Consider the following 19,276-nt stretch of genomic DNA (forward strand, 5'->3'; position numbering starts at 1 on the left):
GAACTTCCACTCATCTGGCATAAAATCCTTGAGAATTTAAAATGGATTTCAATAATTTGTAAATCCATCCCTGAGGAAATTAATAATAGATTCTAGTTATAAGATAAGATTCTTATCTTATAAGAATATTGCATGAAGTGTGTCTGCAATCCTCCTAAAATCAAGTTACCTTGTACCTCCTGACTTCTGCCTCTCCTCTGCCCCCTTTCCCATCCAACAGCCCTGCTGCCTTGTCAGAGATGGCAATTGGTCTGGTTTTCATTCATTTTTGACAAATTCACACTGGTTATTGCATATTTACATATTATTCTCTAAGGACATATAAATTCTTTGTTTAAAAATATATTTACTGCATCTGTTTAACTGACTTTGCAGCTGCCCCTGTCTAAAGCCAGATTTCTGTGGTAAGCTGGCCAGAGCAGAGTCACTCAGTGGCGGTGCCCTGCTCTGACACCCTGCCTGCTCAGGGCATAGGCACACCCTGCACCCAGCCCAGACTTACAGAAATTTCCCCAAAACGAGCAAAGATAACTTGGCAATAAAAAGACACCTACTGAGTGTTCAGATTTCTAAAATGTTTCAAGTTTAGGGGAGTATGTGGAACTTAGGAAACGTTGTTCTTGAAGGCAAGCCTTGGGCTCTGTCTGAAAGAAACCTCAACTTATTCAGAGGTTCTTTTTCTGTCCAGAACAGTAGCTTTTTCGGACACTTCCATCCTGGTCGCTACTGCATTTTCACATAATACTTTGTAAATATTTAAAGCAGGTTATGGCTTTTGATTAATTACCTTGTTGTAAAGATTTTGAAATATAAAACATTAGTTTTTGTTGTCATCTTAATAGCTTCTCTGTATTTTCAATTCCGCTGTAATAAAATTGTAATACTAATTCAATATGCTTTGTTGTGGGAGATTTCAGGAAAAAAAGCTGATCAAGAAATTATGACAAAAGAGAAGTTTATTGTATTTGTGTGTGGAAACAAGTGTCTCAGCATCTAACAGAACTAGTTTCTCTTGCAATTATAGCAACCACAAGCAGAAATTCACAAACAAATGAACTTTCCTATTTTGAAAAGATAAGCCATTAAACCATGTCTCTGATCTATGAAGGGTCCTTAATTCCCTCTACATGCTTCCTCTGGTTAGATGCTGGCCTCTCTCCTGTTGTATTTTTCCCCTGCTTAGCCATTAAACAGAACTTTCCCTTCCACTAATGGATTACCACCTGATGTTCTTTTTGGACAGCTGAGATGCTGACGCCTCTGTTTCACAGACTGAAAGCCTCAGAGGCACCTAATATGCTTGTAAGAATCTACTGGGATGTTGTTCTTGTTTGTTATTTGAAACAAGCCCCTCAATGTTTGAAATGGAATGAAAAATCCGAAATGACCACATGAAACACCTATTGCTTGGAGTCTCTCTGCCCAGGCACATTTGTTTTCATGGTGAGGGTTGTGAACTCATAAGAGCTCCACCCAAAAAACAGGAGGTTTTTTAGCTCTCCTTTGTATTTTTTACAAGTAAGAGAAAGGTTTGTTGTAAACTTCCATCTTCCATACACTGAAAATTCTATTTCAGCTCTCTCTTTCTCAATACACCACATTTCTCCTCCTGTTAGCATCTGGGTCACTTTCTCTACTTGAGTAGACCCACTACTAAAAGAATTAATATTAATTAGAAATAATAAGAAATACTCATTAAGTAATAATAGTAACTAGACTTTAATAATAGTAAGAAACACTTTTAAGCCATTTTGGGATCTAGCTATGGCAACATTAGCAAGTGATGGGGCTACTAAAATGTCACTGGGATGGGACCTGGGGAGTGAAACAGTTTGTGTTGGTCTCCTGATGCCTACACTTACATGCATTTTAGAGGTTTTATTTCCTAGTAATCCCATTCTGGTCCCGCTGACTAAACTACCATCAGTGGCTGGAGTGCACCCCTTGGCTCAGTTTCATTCAACATAAGCCTCTACTAGGGCATCTGAGACTGCTCTACAGTTCAAATCAAAGCAAATTTGGAAATTTGCTAATGTAGATGTGGCCCAAATAGAGTATAGGTATGCTGGTAATGGTTAGATAGGCAGCTTTAATAACACCAAAATAATTAGCAGATATTATCTAGTATTAATGCCAAAATTAACTTGGGCATTTCCAATATTAACACAAATCTCATTAAGCAAAAAATAGAGCTAAAATAAATAACATATAGCCCCTTGTAAGATATGAGTACCTATAAAATTCTCTTTAACATTACCGAGTAAAATAACACTGCAGAGTAGAAAGGGAAAGGATACTGCTTTCAAAATTTATCATTTAACCAGTATGCTGAGTAAGCATATCCTTTCCATGGTTGAATGGTCTGCACTTTACTGTAATCTCAGTTTGATTTGCAAAAAATGCCTTACCCTTTAACCAGAATGTTTTTAACCTAAAGGGAAAAAGAACATTAAACAGTCCACAGCGTAGCCTACACCAATGAAACTAAATGATGCAGAGCTTTGGGCAGTAGCCTTTCATATGTATTACTTGCACTCCTTTTGCTCAAGTCTTTGCATAAAGCATTCTGAAGTAGAAAATTTACCAAAAGCAGGTAAAAAACTAATTAAAAGATGAGGAAAGGGAAACTAAACCTCAGCTGGATTCCTGCGTCTTCCAAATAGAAAAAATGAGTTGTTCCAAAAATCTGTGTCTAATTTTCTGAGAGAGTTTTCAGTCTGTATTTATTAATCTCAGTTTTGCACCTGCTTCTACACTCAAACATCTCTGTTTTCTCTGTGCAATTTGTGGACACAGATGTGGGTTTCATAGATAGCTTGCAGATGCAAGTGCTAAATTAGAAAAAAACAAATGCTGTGGATGATTGGCTCTCTGTATGAGGCCTTTTGGCATTCTGGATGAGAATACAGATTTCATCTATTTCATTCAAACACAGAAAATACAGGTATGTGATTCCTATTTTTGAAATAAAAAAGAACTACATATTTGCCTAAGACTAGAAATTTTCAGAATTCTTCTTTCTTAGACTTTCTTTTTTCCCCCCACTGGAAACAAATATAGGTTATGTTTTAATGGAAATTCATTGCATATATTAAGAGTTACCTTTGTGCATATAATTTGATTAATTGCTCAACTGCTCTTTTAAGAGAGAGCATGCAATAACAATAATGTGATGATTCTCGTACAGATGTCAACTATTTTATACATACATATATGTAAAAGCTCAACTAATTTTGTGAAAAAATTATGATAAAAAAGAGAGACTCCAAACTCACTCGTGCATCAGTGACCGCACCACTGTGTTTCCGTGCACGTGAGACTCGTAGAACAATGTGTACAAGTATGGCAGCAGTGAGTATCTGATCCGAAGGGTAGCACGAGATATCCTGGCAAACTCGTCTCCGAACACAGCTGGGTCTTGTTCCTGTTAAGTACAAGCTTTGATTGGTACTGAGTATTGAAAGTATGGTCTGCAAATTCAAAAGAGAACTTGTGTGCAACATGAGGAGAGCTGTGGCTGACATGATGCTATGAAAGTGAGTGTTTAAATAAGAAAAAGCACTGATTTGCAAACTGGAAGATGTATTAAGGACAACATCCATTATTACCATATATCCATTATGCTTGTATAAAATTTTCAACTTGAAAAACTCCAGTGAGTTCAAAGAGATCAGGCCCCACCACAGTGTATGTGAGCCCTCTGCAACCACACTGAACCTTGTGGTGGGGAGGGGAGCTGGGGTTTCATGTCTGTGCTCGGGAACAGACACCCTGTCTCTAGAAATTAGTTTATCCTGAAGATGCAAGCCCTCTGGGACAATGAAGGTGAAGCACAGGAAAAAGGGAAGACTGATAATCTGCAAATCAAAGTCAAAAGCCTAATTATGTTGGCCAGATACATAAAGGCAAATCTATTTAAAAAAGTAAACTCATGGCCCTGCTGAAGACAGCAAGTGATCACACTGTGTGCAGTGGGGAAAACATTTCACCCATTCAAAGAAACTTGATTTCTCCTCCTGTGCCCACCATTTTAGGATGACAGGACACATCAGCAGTGGCCCTCACCTCCTCCCTGCCAGCAATGCACTCCTATGAGAAAGGGCATGCACTGGGTCCCACCACCAAGAGGGCAGGTTTAAACATTCTGTCTGTATTCATTGGCTGGTTTTGATCTTACTCCAAGGCAACCTTGACTCTCCCCCCGGAATGGGATGCAGAGTGTGCAGCCCAGGGCAGTGCTGATACAGGAAGTAGTTACATCTCCTTTAACTCCCCCTGTCCAACATTCTCCAGTGCTAAACAGCCAGCTAATGAGTCACACAGCTACCTTCCTCCTTCACAAAATTTTTCCCATAGTACTCAGTTTTCTCATTAAAATTGAAGACTATATGACGAATTCCAAGGATAATGAAACATAAAAGGAACAGAAGTACCAAAGCTTTTTATATTATCTAGTGCTTTTCAGACAAGAAAAGTATTAATTAAACTGTTTGAAATCCCCAGTGAATTAGGTAAAGGGGATATTTAAGATTTTATTTTAACAATAATTTTATGTTAATTAAACTCAATATTTAAGTAAAATTTCACCATTATTATGTTTGCATCAGAATTAGTCACTCAGAGCCCTGCTGGCTCTGAGCTCCAGAGTATCTATCTGTTATTTCAAAAATTGCACTATATTTTTACCAGTGTTCTGACGCTGTATGAATATTGCCTAATTTCACAAAAAACAGCTGGACTTCCTAGGTGATGCTCAGTGAACCAAAATACTTGTTTATGTCTTTCAGTGAACACAATGCTTTAAAAGGATTTAAGTAATCCAATAAAACCAAATGTATCTCTGAATTGCAGCTCCCGTCATATAGACCCATTGCTCTCTTACTGTTTATTAAATTGTACATATGTGATTAATACCCACTCACCCAGGTCAGACCCCCTTTGGACGCTCAAGGAGCCAAGCAACCATATAAATAATATATAGGTACCTCTAACTTTAGTGAAGAGGTAAATAGAAAATATTTATCAACAGCTAACACCCCCCAGACATTTGTTCTTCTACAAAGAAATACCTCAGCATATATCAGGGATCTACAGGCTAATTCCTGACTCTCTTACTGATAGTACTATAGCTTATTATTCCTGCATTTGCCCAGTTGCTGAGTATCCATCATACTTTCATGCAGAGACAAAAGTCTGTCTGGGGTTGTAAATGTTGCAAAATTTTGATGATGCAACTTCAAAGAAACTGAAGGTTAGCAAATAAACTGAGTTCCAGCATTGCACAGATCAGTTTACAGAAGGAAAAAAGCCCCAAACATTTATTGAACCAGCAGAAGTATTTCATCACGGTTGCAGATAAACACAGTATATCTACAAAGGCTGCAAGACCTTCAAAGTTCATAGCTAGAAACAACCTGATACTTCTTTCTGTCTGCAACAAGTCTTTAAAGGACTTTATGATGTTGAAACCAGGGCATGGGTCTGGATTGAGACTGCACTTTTTCATCCACCTCATAGGCTCTTTGGCCTTTTTGGTCTTGGTTGCCTCTTGGCTGATAATGCTGTCACTACTGGTGCCTCTCCTTGGAGTTCTCACATGTTTGTAACCTGCTTTTAAACAGCAAGGATACTGTATAATGATCTCTCTCCCCTTTCTGCAATACTTGTTATAATTACAGAAGTACAGAAACAAAAATTGAAGCAATTGAGGGAGTAGGAAGATATGCTGGCTCTCACTGGCTTTTAAATAAAACTTGGGCTTCAGTAGGTAGAAAATAGAGCAGATGAGAACCAACAGCATGAGAAGAGCAGCATTTCTACATTATCTTTACATTATGAATGGGAAAAATTTACACTTCCCTGTGTAATTCCCCCTCTCAGTGCAGCACTCCTTTTCACCCACTGCTCCAGTTTACCCAAGAATGGCAGGTTAATTTCTGAGAAAGTAACACAAATCACTGCCGACATAACTGTAATCATAAGACTACAGCTTTATGTAACTTCACTTACTTACACTGTTTCCCTCTGCATTGTGATTTCTGGAAAATGGGTAGAAAGAGCCAAGCTGCATCCAGCGCAGGCAGAGTTCATAGGTAGTGTTATAGTTAAACCCACAGATATCAGCACCAATCTAAAGAAAAATAAAATCGTGTTTATTATTGTGACTGAGGCCCAAAAATGCGGAACTACAGAAATTTGCTGAAAAAGATAATTTATGGAAAGTAAAACCTATTTCTAAGTACTTGATAAAAGTGCTTCATAACGATAACAATATTTCTGTGACTGAGATTGTAGTCGCTCCTAGAGCACTAAGATCACTGTGGAAGATCTGACCATATTTCAATAACTCTACAGATTCTCCATCCCAGCTTGCAAAACCAGAAATGTATGAAGGGATCTCAAACACAGAATATGATAACAACATAATACAAAGGGATCGCTTTTGGATGGCATGTAGTGACTCAGTCTGAATCTTGCAGAGCTATTTCTGTTTCCCTTCAGCAGCCAAGACTGATGACATTTGGCCTTTTCTAATCTGCAGCTCCTGACGCAGTGGAGGCCGTTACCGCTGGCCACCTCAAGCAGCTTATTTCAGAAAACATTTGAGTTAATTTGAAGTGATATCGTGTATGAGCCAGCAACTGCCTGAAGGACGCCAGACTTACATAGGGAATGCCAAAGAGGTTGAATTCCAGGATTCCAATGATTGACCGGCGCAGGTCCTTCCACTGAGAGAAGTTGTCACCCAACCAGTGAGCCCCATGCTTCCCACTGCCAACAAATGTAGACCGACTCAAGACAAATGGTCGCTTTCCAGTTGCCTGCTGGACAGCACTGCAAAGAAATGCAACAAGGTCATTAAAAATAAGACTGGCAACCAAAAAAATCATAGGATCAACCCGAGCATTCAGGCACAATTTTATCCCAAGGGATGTTATTCAAGAAACAATTATTATTGTGATCCCAAGTCACATGAAAATGTGGCTGCAAAACTGCAAATAAAAGAAAGTTTTCCTCAGTGGTCAAAGTAAAAAAACTATTGCCTATCTGATTCACAAAACAATTTGTCTCAGGTATTTTTAGTCTTCCTAAATAATAATGTGTGTTTAATTTATTCTCAGCAGTGTCTCAAACTGAAAAATTGAAACATAATTTCCTTTCTGTATTAGTACATTTAATTTAGTGTCCTGTGGGTTCCTAAAAAACAGTACAATATGTATTTTTCTCAATGTAGGATTTATTTAGAGATTTTTATAGGCAAATAAAGTTTTAAGGTTCTGGAATTAAAAGCAAAAAAAAAGCACAAAAAATATCAAAATTATATCCAAACATTTTATAAAAAAGAAGTAATCAATTTAGAAAACAAACATGTAATCATTCAAAATGTCACCCCCATCCTCTGCTTTCCTGTCGTGGTTTGATATATGAGGTTTCATTACAGAATTAGTGGTACAATGAATTTTTCCTTGCTTTTTGAAAATAATTTTACTGCATCACCAGAAAATCAATGAAGAGCAACAAGTCTTATTAACAGATCTATTAAAAAATTCCTCAACATAGGGTCACATCTGTATGTAATTACATATTGCAATATTATATATTGCAGGAACTCAAATTCAACTCTGCATTAATACAATTTGGACAACAAAATTTAGATTCCCTGGGAAATCCTAGCATGAAATATTAATCATGTTGTTCACCATCCACTTCCCTCTCCCTTTTCTTAATGAGATTTGTTCAAGAGCTCTTTCATCCGTAATTGTAATGGCCCAGTATTTGCTATCGGGTCTGTAATGGCAGGGAGCACTTCAAAGTGCTTCAGCACTTGTTTCTGAAGCAAAAAACCAAACAGCTCTCATGGAAGACTAAACATATTAACCTTAGGGGCCACATGCAGCAAGAGGTACAATTCTTGAACCTCACTGGACCTGCTGGTTCTGGTTTGCAGGTGCACTGCTGGGCCCAACAACTGCACAAGACTCCACGTGCTTTGTACAAATGGTATTTTAGAGCTGTTTCATGGATGTCTTGAGTAAGAGTGCTCTTCCTCTGGCTGTTTTTAGTTCCATTTGCAAATACAGGTGCTAATGAGGACAATACTAGATCAACTCAACTATGATTCAGAGCTCCATAAACAATTTGCAACAAGTAATTTATTGAATAATTTCAGTCTTTCGCAAACCATTGCTGAACATGTCCTAATGTTGTCAAATGTATTTGTTGATTTAAATTATTTACAGAAAATCATGTGCAAATAACTCTTGGCATTAAGCTATGCACAAACTGATTGCTGCTAGTTTATGTATTCAAATTCAAATCATTTGACATGGGTCAGATGACACATTTCCTATTCTCTGTCTGCCTTAGAATAATTCTTAGAATTGGGTTTTTATACGATTATGAAGTTGTCATTCATTTTCAGAGAATATCCTGCAATTGATGCTGGTTGCTAAATATTCCTGTCAGTAATTTAATTTAGTATATTATTTGTGAAGAGGAAATGCAGAAAGAGTACAAAACCAGCCCTGAAAAGAAATGTGTTTGAGAAAACCAAAAGAATATGTATGAAAAATACTTCACCAAAGTTTCCCAGCTTTGCAGCAAATCCAACCTCTGCATATGCTTTTGGCGGTATTCTCCAGCCTTGAAGGACTCTCTACATTTGAGCAAAATATGTTTCTTTTGTCAGGAGCCCTGGAAGCAAGTGCTGCAGGAAAGGGGAAGGTTCACAGCCACAGGGGAGGCTGTGAGGAGCTGTGTAGCAGTAACTGTCCCAATGGCATTAGCCTGGAATAGCGCAGCTGGGACAGTGTGTGCACTGAAGGGGCTGGGGCAAGTGTGTTGCACATGGAGATGCTGAATTCACAGGGTTTGTCTCAGACAATTGCCTTTGCTGGCACAGAGACTGAATAAAGCTAAAAAACAGCTCAAGAAGATAGGAAATCTGAAAGCCCTATTCACAGTACTACCGAGACAGTGTATGGTTATGTGAACTCCAGCGTGCAGGGAGCAAATCCTGGTGGAGAGACCAGTGCTGGGAGGACCTCTTCTGACTCTAGGGCATAGGAGGCCAAAAATGATGCTAAGAGGTCCAGGGTTTGAGGGCTTTCTGCTCCTTCTCTCAAAAGTTGGACTGTGCTTCAGCCAAGCCCATAGGAGCTGGCAAACCACTTCTGGCTTTTACCCGCTGCTTCCTTTCCCCTGGGCTTGGCATATAAAATACAAATGCATCAACACCGTAATTAGGCTCACTTAGCCATGTCCTCTGGATGCTATCACAATCCAACTGCTGAAAATGAGTGCTAAATGCTGAAACTGGCCAGCATGTGGACCCCTGCTTTGCACTTCCATTGTGGTATTAAGTTTCTCCGTGTTTTAGCTCAATGCCTGCTGGAAAAGGCATGATTTGCCCATTTGATTTAATCCAACAAGTAGCTTTCCACTGTCATTCCAGCTTCACAGCAACAGTCTGCCTGTGTAAGCTGGTTTTGAGTGCTTCCCAGCTGCAAAATGAGTTTTACAGTAGCTAACAGCAACTGTGCTGCAATGCAGTTCTGCCCTCCTGAACTGAGCCCCAAGCCAAACTGCAAAACACTGCCTGCCAGGAACCAGAGGCAGCCCCAGAAGCAGCTGGGAGAGCTGAACAGTTCAGATTCTTCACTGACACTGATAGAAACTCCTCTGCCACAACAACGAAGGGACAGAAAAATTCCCCTGGGATCACACAAGGCTGCCTCTGCAGCTGCTCATGAGACGCTCTAACAGAGGATAAGAACATCTTGCTGTAGATACACTAAAGCAGCAGCTGAAAAGTTAGGCCCTACACATATATCCTGATTTAACTAAGAAAAGTAAAATTGGAATATATTCTGTTCCTTCTTCCAAGATTCTCTTTTCTTGAAACGTCTTACAAAATGATGAACAGTAAAACGAAACAATGTTGCTTATTAGATACTATTACAGTTTTCCCAGGTAACATCAGCAGTTTTTAAAATGTGTTTCAATCACGTGAATCTGACTAGAAATACTTAGAAAACTCACTTGAAAGTTGGTTCTGTCTGTGACCAGCCAAAGAGAGAGTGTGTGTTATAATGCTCTCCGAGGTAAGTCTTGGAGTCAGGACACAATGTCTTCTGCGCCAGCGAACGATCCGAAATGCCTGAGAATGATACAAACCACTGTAAAATCACATACATCATAATTCAAATCTCTTCACATTTCTACACATTTAGAGGTGAAAACATGAAAGGATTTGAGAAGAGGAAAAGCTCAATTGCTTGACCTGCACTGGCATGAGGTTAGCATGTAGCCATGAATACCTGATGCAGAGAGACACATGTGTCCTCAGAGGGGAGGAGAGGACTGATAATTCCTTTCAAGTTCTATGTTAAATAATTCAAATAATTCAAAACATCTGTACAGGTATCATGTTTACTAAGCAATAGTCAGAAAGAAAAATTTTGCATTGCCTAATTAAGTATACACCTACATATTATTTTACACAGTGAGAAATTTTACTTAATAGCAAAAACGTTGCTAGGGAAAAAAAATAAAATCACTGAAAACCAAACAGAAATTCAGATGTCCAGGGAACCTGTATGGTTGTGTGAGATCCTAAAACCTCAGTGTCTGTATCACTCAGCTGCAGATGCAGGTAAGCAGCACAGTTCTGCCCCATTGCAGCAAAGTTCACACCTAAACTCAGCTCTGTCCCCTCCCTTGCCCTGAGGCACTTAAGACTGGAAGGCAGCAGGACTAGTGGCACTGTCCCAAGAGCAGGGAGGGTCAGAGGTGGGCAGAGGAGGAAAAAGCACGAGGTGCAGCAGTCTGCAGGCTGTTGGTGGCTATGGCCCGATAGGCTGCACAGAAGAGAACCAGGACAGGTTCTCATTATAGCAGGTATATTCACATGTGGATGGACTATCCAGTAACTCTGTCTATCAGCAGGAGACAGAGGCTGCAGAAACTTTTTGCCTTCAGTAATAGTCAGGGGTAGGCCTGATGTCACTGGCACAGCTGCAGTTGACTCAAAGGTAAGCAAAATGAGGCATAAATTGGCTGCACAGATGCTGCCTGGTCTTTGATCCCATATTAAGGAGATGGTGGCAAAGCCCATTTGGTGCAAAAAATTTTTTATCCTCCGCAGGTAACTGCCATGAAAATGCCACATGAAGCTCAGCAGGAATCGGCCAGGTCAGGTGTTTGGTTTATACAATGTATTTATTTTCAAAGATGGAGTTGAAACTGTTATAAAATTCTCTCTCTCAAAAAAAAAAAAAGGTAGATTCTAAAATATTCTTCTTTTGCATGCTTAATTAGGTGCATGCACTATTGTAAATATTGCTCCATGAACAAGCAATTTCCCTGCTTAATTGCACTTCCTGTATGTTTGCAGTTCATTACTACTGTGCATTTCTCTGTACATGAAACCACCTTAGCCTCTCTGCTCTGCTGTGCCACCACAGCTAGAATCCTTGTGTTTGGATCTTTAGACAAAAGACTCCAGTGTGGCTGATCTACATCAGACATAACTTAATTTATAGGCAATTTTCAAGTAACTTTGACTGATATGTATTTGAAGAGGACACTAAGGTTCTGAGGAAAGTCACACAATGTCCCAGTGGCACTTGATTATTAGCCCCATAAAATTAAGGTGGGATAGAAAAGAAAATGCTGCCACATGGATCATAGTTTCGTTCTTCATTCCTATTCTGAGTATTTTGTATTCCACCTCAGTAATACTGATTATTTTACAATTGCATATTAATCTTCAGTATAAAGTATTTTATAGAAAATTGATTTGAAGGACATCTGTTTTTAGAAGTTCAAACCACAGTTACATGTAATCATGGTTATAAAATTTAGATAAGGAGGTTGAAGGCTACACTGACAAAAAGCCAGAGGCACTGAGACAGGGACTTGCATAGATGAAATCACCTAGACAGTGGTGAGCCCCCAAAACTCTGCTAGTCCCAGGAAGGTCCTAATGTCTTGTTGGACTAAGCCACTTGGATCCCATCTCATATCTATGCCAGTTGAGGGCTTGGACAGATAAGAGCATGGACAGAGTTGGCATTAAGTGAAATATAAAAGAAAGCCCTTAAACACTGGTTCAAAACAAAGGGATAAAAAGGGATAAAAATAAAGGATAAAGGGATCTCTGATATTTTGGCCATTTTCCCCAAAGTCTCACATCTTTTTTCACAGCTCTGAAGGCTGACAAAAAATGAAGGTAACTTAAGGCAAAGATGGAAATGTCTCATCAGTTCCTCGGCTCTGGTCAAGACCCACGGGGCCAGTATACAGTGGTTTCCAAACAGAGAGAGCAAACACCAAAACCATAATTAAAAGCTCTGCTTCTGCTTTCAAAAATTTACAATCTCTTTATAGTATTTTGTCATGCTTTTGTTATGTTTATGCTTCTCTTATATTCAGAGTAAAAAGAATTGAGATTTAATAAAGAAAATTAAGAATCACAGAATATGATGAGTTGGAAGGAACCCACAAGGATCATCAAGTCCAGCTTTTAGCCGTGCACAGGACCATCCCCAAGAGTCACACCATGTGCCTGAGAGTATCATCCAAACACTTCTTGAACTCTGTCAGGCTTAGTGCTGTGACCACTTCCCTGGGGAGCCTGTTCCACTACTCAACCATGATGGTACAAAAGCCCAAAGGGAAAAAAGGAACATTTCCAACATTTCACTGTCAACAACTCATTTATGTATCAACTTCCTGCTGCATATTAACATTGCTTAGGCAGCTGGGCTTTCCTGGGGAAATGTTGGCTGGATTAACTGCCAGGATCACTGGTACTAATTGTAAGTACTCATGGCTTCCTGGGGAACAATGAGCATATCATTAACTCAGCTCTTGGAACAGGTTTTCCCATTCCTATAAGTCTCCTGTAGGCTTGGACAGTTTTAAACTTATTTTTAGCCCATTTCTAATAACACAGTGAAAATTTCTTTCCTAAGAGAAGGGCAATGTATTGAATTAAGGCATCAAGGAGATCCCCTCTTCCTTGTCATGGTTTGTGAAGAAGGCAGAGACTGCCCATCTCTGAGATTAGCAGTGGTGATGGTAAAGCAGAAGGGTTACTCCTTCCATAAATCTATGGTTGAGCTATAGTATATAGGTATCTTGCTCTTTTTTTTTGATGCTGACCAGTTGCTCAGAGAATGGCAGGAAAGGTCATTTTTCTAGTCCTGTTACAAGGCAGACCCAGGGACAGATAAAAGTGGTTGATTTTTGATACTCCATCTAAGCTGAGCCACTAGAGTCTTGAACAGATGTGTAACTGAACACATGGAACAGACAGGGAAAGATGTAAAATGAGAGGATGGACTTTTTTTTTCCAAAAAAAAATAACAAGGAAATTTTACTCACTAGGAATGTAAGGAGGGTTATTGATTTCATTTTCAGCACATCCAGGATACTGGCCCCTTAAGAAATTGGATGGTTCATTCATATCCTTTAATAACGAGAGCAAGACATATGTTAAAAGCCTCATTTTCTTTTTTTAAAGAAGGGAGGGCAGATATAAATGAGACATACAATCCAGATCCCATCGTAGTCAAGGACATCCTTAAACTCCAGACACAGCTGGGTCCACCACTCCACTGTCCTGGGGTTAGTGTAGTCAGGAAACACAGAATCTCCGGGAGGCCAGGCCTAGGGGTCACAGGTCTGGTTATTTTCCCATTTCTGTTGTAGAACTGCTGTATCATTTTGAAGCAGCACTAGACCAAATGCATCAGAAAATTAAAAAGCTCACCGTCCCAACAGCAGGAGTTACACCATCAGAGTTGTTCACCCAGACTCCCATTTCCTGGCCAAGATCATAAGGTTTGTAAGTGCCTGGTTCCTCATCCTTGGTTATGAAAGGGTCCTGAAAACAGCAATTACACTTCCATTATTGAAATCTCAGAGGTAACAATTACTCTTCTATATGTTTATTTTAGAAAAATTTGGATTACGTTCTTAGTGCAGATTGCAAAAAAATATTGGAAGAAAATAGGATTAAAATTTAGTAAGAGTTGAGAGCACATACTAATTTAGAAAAAGTCATTAAAGATATGTCATGAGTATTTCTTGTATAAGGCAAAAGCAATGTAAAATTATTAAACACCCTCATGTTTATTTTTTATGAGGCATTCGATGTTCAAATTAGTTTAGAGAGGCACTAGATTTTACAGCCCCCACACCAAGGTCTCTGCTAGGGCTGAATCCTATGCTGGGCATTCCCATACCTGGACACCTCTGAGTTTCCTCCAAGGCAATCCTTATTCCAGCTGCTTCAGCATCAACAGCTCAAGGCTGGAATAACTAAAACTTTTCAAGGGGTTTGAAACCTCAAAAGGACCCCTTTAGCTCTCCATTCAGAACCAATGTTGGACAAGGGTGTTTTATGCCGGCCTGATGCAGAGTAACCCAATTCACATGTGGGGCATTACGCCTCTGTTCTCCCCAGGAATCACGACCATAGCATTTTAGACTCCATAGCTCGTCCTTGCTGCCCCTGTCACTGCTTGGGGGGATCACCACCTCCTATTGCTGTCAGTGGCATTGACACCAACAACTTCTCTGCCTCAGGATGGCCACCAGTAGCCACAAAGCTCATCGAAAGGGAGACTGATTGGCTTCTGGGGATGAGGGAGGCCCACCACGCTGGTAAGTAATAAAGTTATCAACGCTTTGAGATGCCAGAGAATGAAGAGATATTATTCAACTCTGCTCAGCAGTCAGCTGCAACTAAAAGGAGATAAGTGCACTTTGCAACATGTCACTAATTGTGAGCAGCTATTTCCTTTTTGTAATTTAGAACAGATGAAGATTGCAGCCATTTTAGAAGAAGGGAATTCTTTACTTTTTTCTTGGAAAACGTTATTCCCTCAGGTTCTGCTTTAGGCAAAATCTTTCAGTTATGAAACACCATAGAGAAAAACACCACTGAAACAATTCTTCCATTCACTTATAGCTTGTGCAATAATTTAAGTGAACTTTAATTAAGATGTGATAAAAGTCTAACTAATAAACTTCTTAGAAAACGAAAAATATCAGATCCCAAATGCTAAGTATCTTTAAAGGTATGTTTTAAAGCTCGTTTAAATACCTGAATTAATTGCCTGATTTACTTATAAGTCCTCTGATAACTGTAGCCCTGGTGAGGGAATTATATTCTTCCGTGCCGCAAAAACAAAAGCTACAGCTAAATCCCTAGTTAAAGTGTAAAATTCTGTTTCACTATCTAGCTCCAGTGTCACCTTCATAAGGAGTATAAGTGTCCATTACATTTTTAACTTATTTAATAGTTCAACTTTGGAAAAGAGAAAACTGTCCATCTGCAATACTTATGTTGTAAATGTAGAAAAGATGTCTCTCAAGGGACTTAAGGCTAGAAGAAGCGAGCTTAATTAGTTACTCCAATCCAAACTTCTGTTTTCCTTCAACTGAAAGGTTATTCCAGGGCACAAATCTAATATATTATGCAGGTTTAGTATTGTCCTAAAGGGAGAAAAAACCCTCTATGCATTCAAGGGTTGTTTGTGAGGGAGGAGGTTCATGCCTGCTAAATCTTCCATAATTCATCTTTTTAGCAGCTCTTGGGAAGGAGGTGCTGAGCATCCTTAACTCCAACTGACTGCTTAAAGACCTGGGAGCACACAGCGCTTATCCAGTCTGATGCACTTCCACCTATGGCCTCAATCATAGACTTTGATGCACATTCATAAATACTAATCTCTGGAAATCTTAGCCTCTACAGCTCACAGAGCTTGACTTTAAAATGTTAAAGCTATTAAAGCGTTATTTTGAATCATAAGCATGTTGCTATTGACTAGTATTTTGTCACTCATGTCATTCCTAGCTCTTTCTATTTTTAGTGTGACTTAATAGAAGGTATACAAGGTCTTTCATTAAGGGTCCTCTTCAGTAATAATGTTTATAATTTTTCATTGTAGTCATTGTTACTTTTAGAACTTTTTTTTTGTTGTTTCTAAAGAATATATTTGCTCTGACACAGCAAAGCATGTACATTATTTAGCGCAATAATGATGGCCAAGCACGGACACTCTTAGTCAAAATTTCCCTTAAATTGAGATAGCCTCTGAAGGAGGTCAGGAGAGAGAAGTGCTGAAGGGCTGCACTTAGAGGCTGCAGTGATGGAGCCACACTACTGTCAAGGTGACCACAATCACTGAGGGCTCCCAGCACTGGGGACTGGACCTCCTGATTGTGCGGCACCAGCCACCCAGTGATGGTGGCACAACTGAGTTCAGGGTCCCATCCTCAGATCGGTTACCTGTGTTAGTACTGCTGGCTGTCAGGATCTGCACTCCCAAATCCATTTAACAAAGGTTTTACATGACACTAAGTGGCTGCAGTCAGAGCCCATTTCCTGAAATCATCTTGAGGAAGGCAACAATCTGCTATACTTTGGAAACTCACCCATTACTGTTACTACCTAAAGGGAATCTAAAAGAATATTGTTCTTTCGGTATCAAACTGGATTACGCTTACCTTGATTGCAACTAGCTTGGCTTTGCTAACACTTGGAAATGAAACCCTTCATACTGTTCCAGCTCCTGACTCAACTTAGGGGAATGCTCTGCATCACTAGAGAATGCTAACAGACAGTTTGACAGGATGTGAGTAACTGTAGTAAAGTGAAAATAGAAAACTTCAGTACTGGTGTAACCTATACTTCACATTAGCTTTTAAATAATGGCAAGAATAAACTGGCTCAGCTTTTGTTCTTTCTTCACAAGCTTAGCTAAAGAACTAGAACAAAAGACAGTCCTTAGTTATAGGTTAGTGGAAGGAGGAAAGAAGGGTTTCCTATCTGGATTCCCATTAGCTCATTGCATGACTTCAGAGTAGTTGTTATATTCCTTGCATCTGTCTAACAGCTGAATTTATATAGTAACACTTCCTGCACTGATGTTGAATGTGCCACCTAAGAAACTGAAAGGGCTTTAGAAATGTTGTTGATGTTAAATTCACAAGTAAGAAGATAATGTAGCTCACATACTAAATCACAACTGCTTGCCTGTAGCTTCTTATCCAGTAGCAAGTGCAAAACAACTGGAAACATCCTGACATTGATGAAGAAGAGGTGACTGCCATGTATTTATTGAAGGGTAAGACTGCATGGGAAGAGCTACCCCAAACTCCTGGTATTTTGCTCATATATTAATGTTTTGCAAACTTTTTTGAGATAAACCAGTAAACAGGCAGGTGGTAATTAATGTCACATCTCTAAAAGATGAGATAATTTTTAGAGCAGTGTTGAGGACACAAGGAGCCTAAACTGCCTAACAGAAAGAGCACTTAATCCTGACAGCACACGTGCTCACTTACTGCTTGGTTATTTCCAATGATGTATCCAGTTAATGTGGGACTATTTTTGTCTTAAAGTTGCTCTCCATCAGAGTGACTTAGTAATCTCTTACTGTATAAACTCTGTGCCTTGGCTCTCCACTGATGGAAACTGATTTCACTGCTGCATCCTGGAGCTTCTCATGATTTGCAGTTGCAGAAGAAATGGAACCTTCAGGCTGCTATTTCCTTTATCAACATCTAATTGATCAGTTGGCCTGCATGGTTTTGTTTGAGATTCATAGCAGCAAAAGGAATTATAGTACAACAAAGTGAAGATTAGCAAATAATAAATACAGAGAAGGTACTTTTAAATAAACTATCAAAAAACTCCCAGTTAAAAAGAAAACACTCATCTGTGGTGCTGACTAGTCCATCCCCAGTCATATGCTAAACTTTACAACAAATTGTGGAGGGAAAAATAAGGACAAGGAGGCATTTGTGCCTGAATCTATCTACTTGACAAGATAATGTGATTTTTAGATGAGGAAACTGCAGTGGCTCTTGCTTATCTTGACTCCAGTACACCAGCACAAATGAAAAAGGAACTGTACTACAATTTAGGACTCTGCTGTTCAGTCTTTCTACCCACAAGCCTTTGACAGGACACCCTGGACAAGATGAGGAATGTGACCCTTATTTTAAAAGGACTGGAGCAACTTAGGGCCAAACATTAGTGGCCTGTCCGTTATGATTCAGTTGGATTAACTGGGCTCCTTACAAGCATCAGCCACCAATACAATGTAGGTAAATGTGATGCAGGGCTTTGGTATAGGAGACAACTTTTAGGAGAAAGAAGGAAATAGTATTCTGTTTCCATAGCGTTCTCCTAACACTGTGGGGCATCATCAGGAACGCTGGGGAAATCGAGTTATCTGCTATACAAGCAAATGCATTCAAAGTGGGAACATGTGAGGGAGAGCTACTATAAGGACATCTGAAGACCTCACCCAATAGAAAGAGCATAAGATACTTCAGTTTGTTTAGCCTAGGAAAAAAAAGGCTGAGGCAGAATATACTCGAATCAGTGTACCAAGAAAGAAAATAGAAGGGTGAGAGACTGGTAGTTTGAGATAAATAGTGCCCAAATGAAAGGTGTGAATTGACCATTTAGGCAGAAAACAGATGACTACAATTACAGCAAAAAGTCCTGAGAGGGACCCTGTGGGATTGTTTCCTCCTCACACTGTGGCTGTGGGTCAGCTCAGCCTGAGCCATCCCTGATGCATCTGTCAGACCTGTTCAGAGCACATGCTTGGGGAGGGACCCTGGCCATGGCAGCTGGCTTCCTGTTCAGCTCACTTTGCAGACAGGCAGCCTTACCCTAATGTCTACCTTAAATCTGTCCTGCTGCAGTTTAAAGTGCTTTTGTTCTTATCCTGTCCCCAGTGGTTACTGAGAACAAATTGCATCCTGTGCTGGGGAGTGCAGCCTTCCCAGTGCTGCACTGCTGGGGGACCCTGGAGAGCAAGATCTTGTGAATCTACCAAGGCATTTTATTTAATTTCCTATTTCATTTAAATCTGTGTATAAATTTCAATTTAATTGGTCTCCAGTTCCCTTGCCACCATTGGCGCTCACTTAGCTATTGTGACAGAGAGTCATTTTGGCACAAGGACATGTGATGGAGCCAATAGCAAATTTTTCTGGATAAATTAACTGGAGAAGATGGAAAGCTCCAATTTTCACTTCTGTCCAAGTTAATTAGTTTGGCCATATGTCAATTTTGGTTAGAGATTCAACATACATTTTCCACAATTTTTCATGCAAATAAACATATCTTGCATTAATTTAGATAAAATGTAAGTACAAGACAACATGAATTGTAGTTACTAGCTTCCAGAATGATTAGGAGTAGACTTTTTCCCCTATTCAGCTGTTTTCATATGTGTCATAA

The 19,276-nt window shown here is 39.5% G+C and overlaps 1 protein-coding gene across 1 annotated transcript in view; it reads right to left on the reverse strand.

Annotated features, from left to right (window-relative positions):
* LOC113945616 (sucrase-isomaltase, intestinal-like) overlaps positions 1-19,276 on the reverse strand; it is a 57,905-nt gene that overhangs the window by 13,516 nt on the left and 25,113 nt on the right. Inside the window, exons 10-16 of the mRNA XM_027640010.1 lie at positions 13,778-13,891; positions 13,558-13,674; positions 13,390-13,474; positions 10,042-10,159; positions 6,666-6,834; positions 6,014-6,130; positions 3,276-3,424 (exon numbers count right to left, since the gene is read on the reverse strand). Of these exons, the coding sequence (XP_027495811.1) occupies positions 3,276-3,424; positions 6,014-6,130; positions 6,666-6,834; positions 10,042-10,159; positions 13,390-13,474; positions 13,558-13,674; positions 13,778-13,891 (869 nt within the window). The remainder of the gene's footprint in view (positions 1-3,275; positions 3,425-6,013; positions 6,131-6,665; positions 6,835-10,041; positions 10,160-13,389; positions 13,475-13,557; positions 13,675-13,777; positions 13,892-19,276) is intronic.

This window comes from Corapipo altera, unplaced genomic scaffold (assembly GCF_003945725.1).
Source record: "Corapipo altera isolate COAL_440 unplaced genomic scaffold, ASM394572v1 1b, whole genome shotgun sequence".
Classification (NCBI taxonomy): Eukaryota; Metazoa; Chordata; class Aves; order Passeriformes; family Pipridae; genus Corapipo; species Corapipo altera.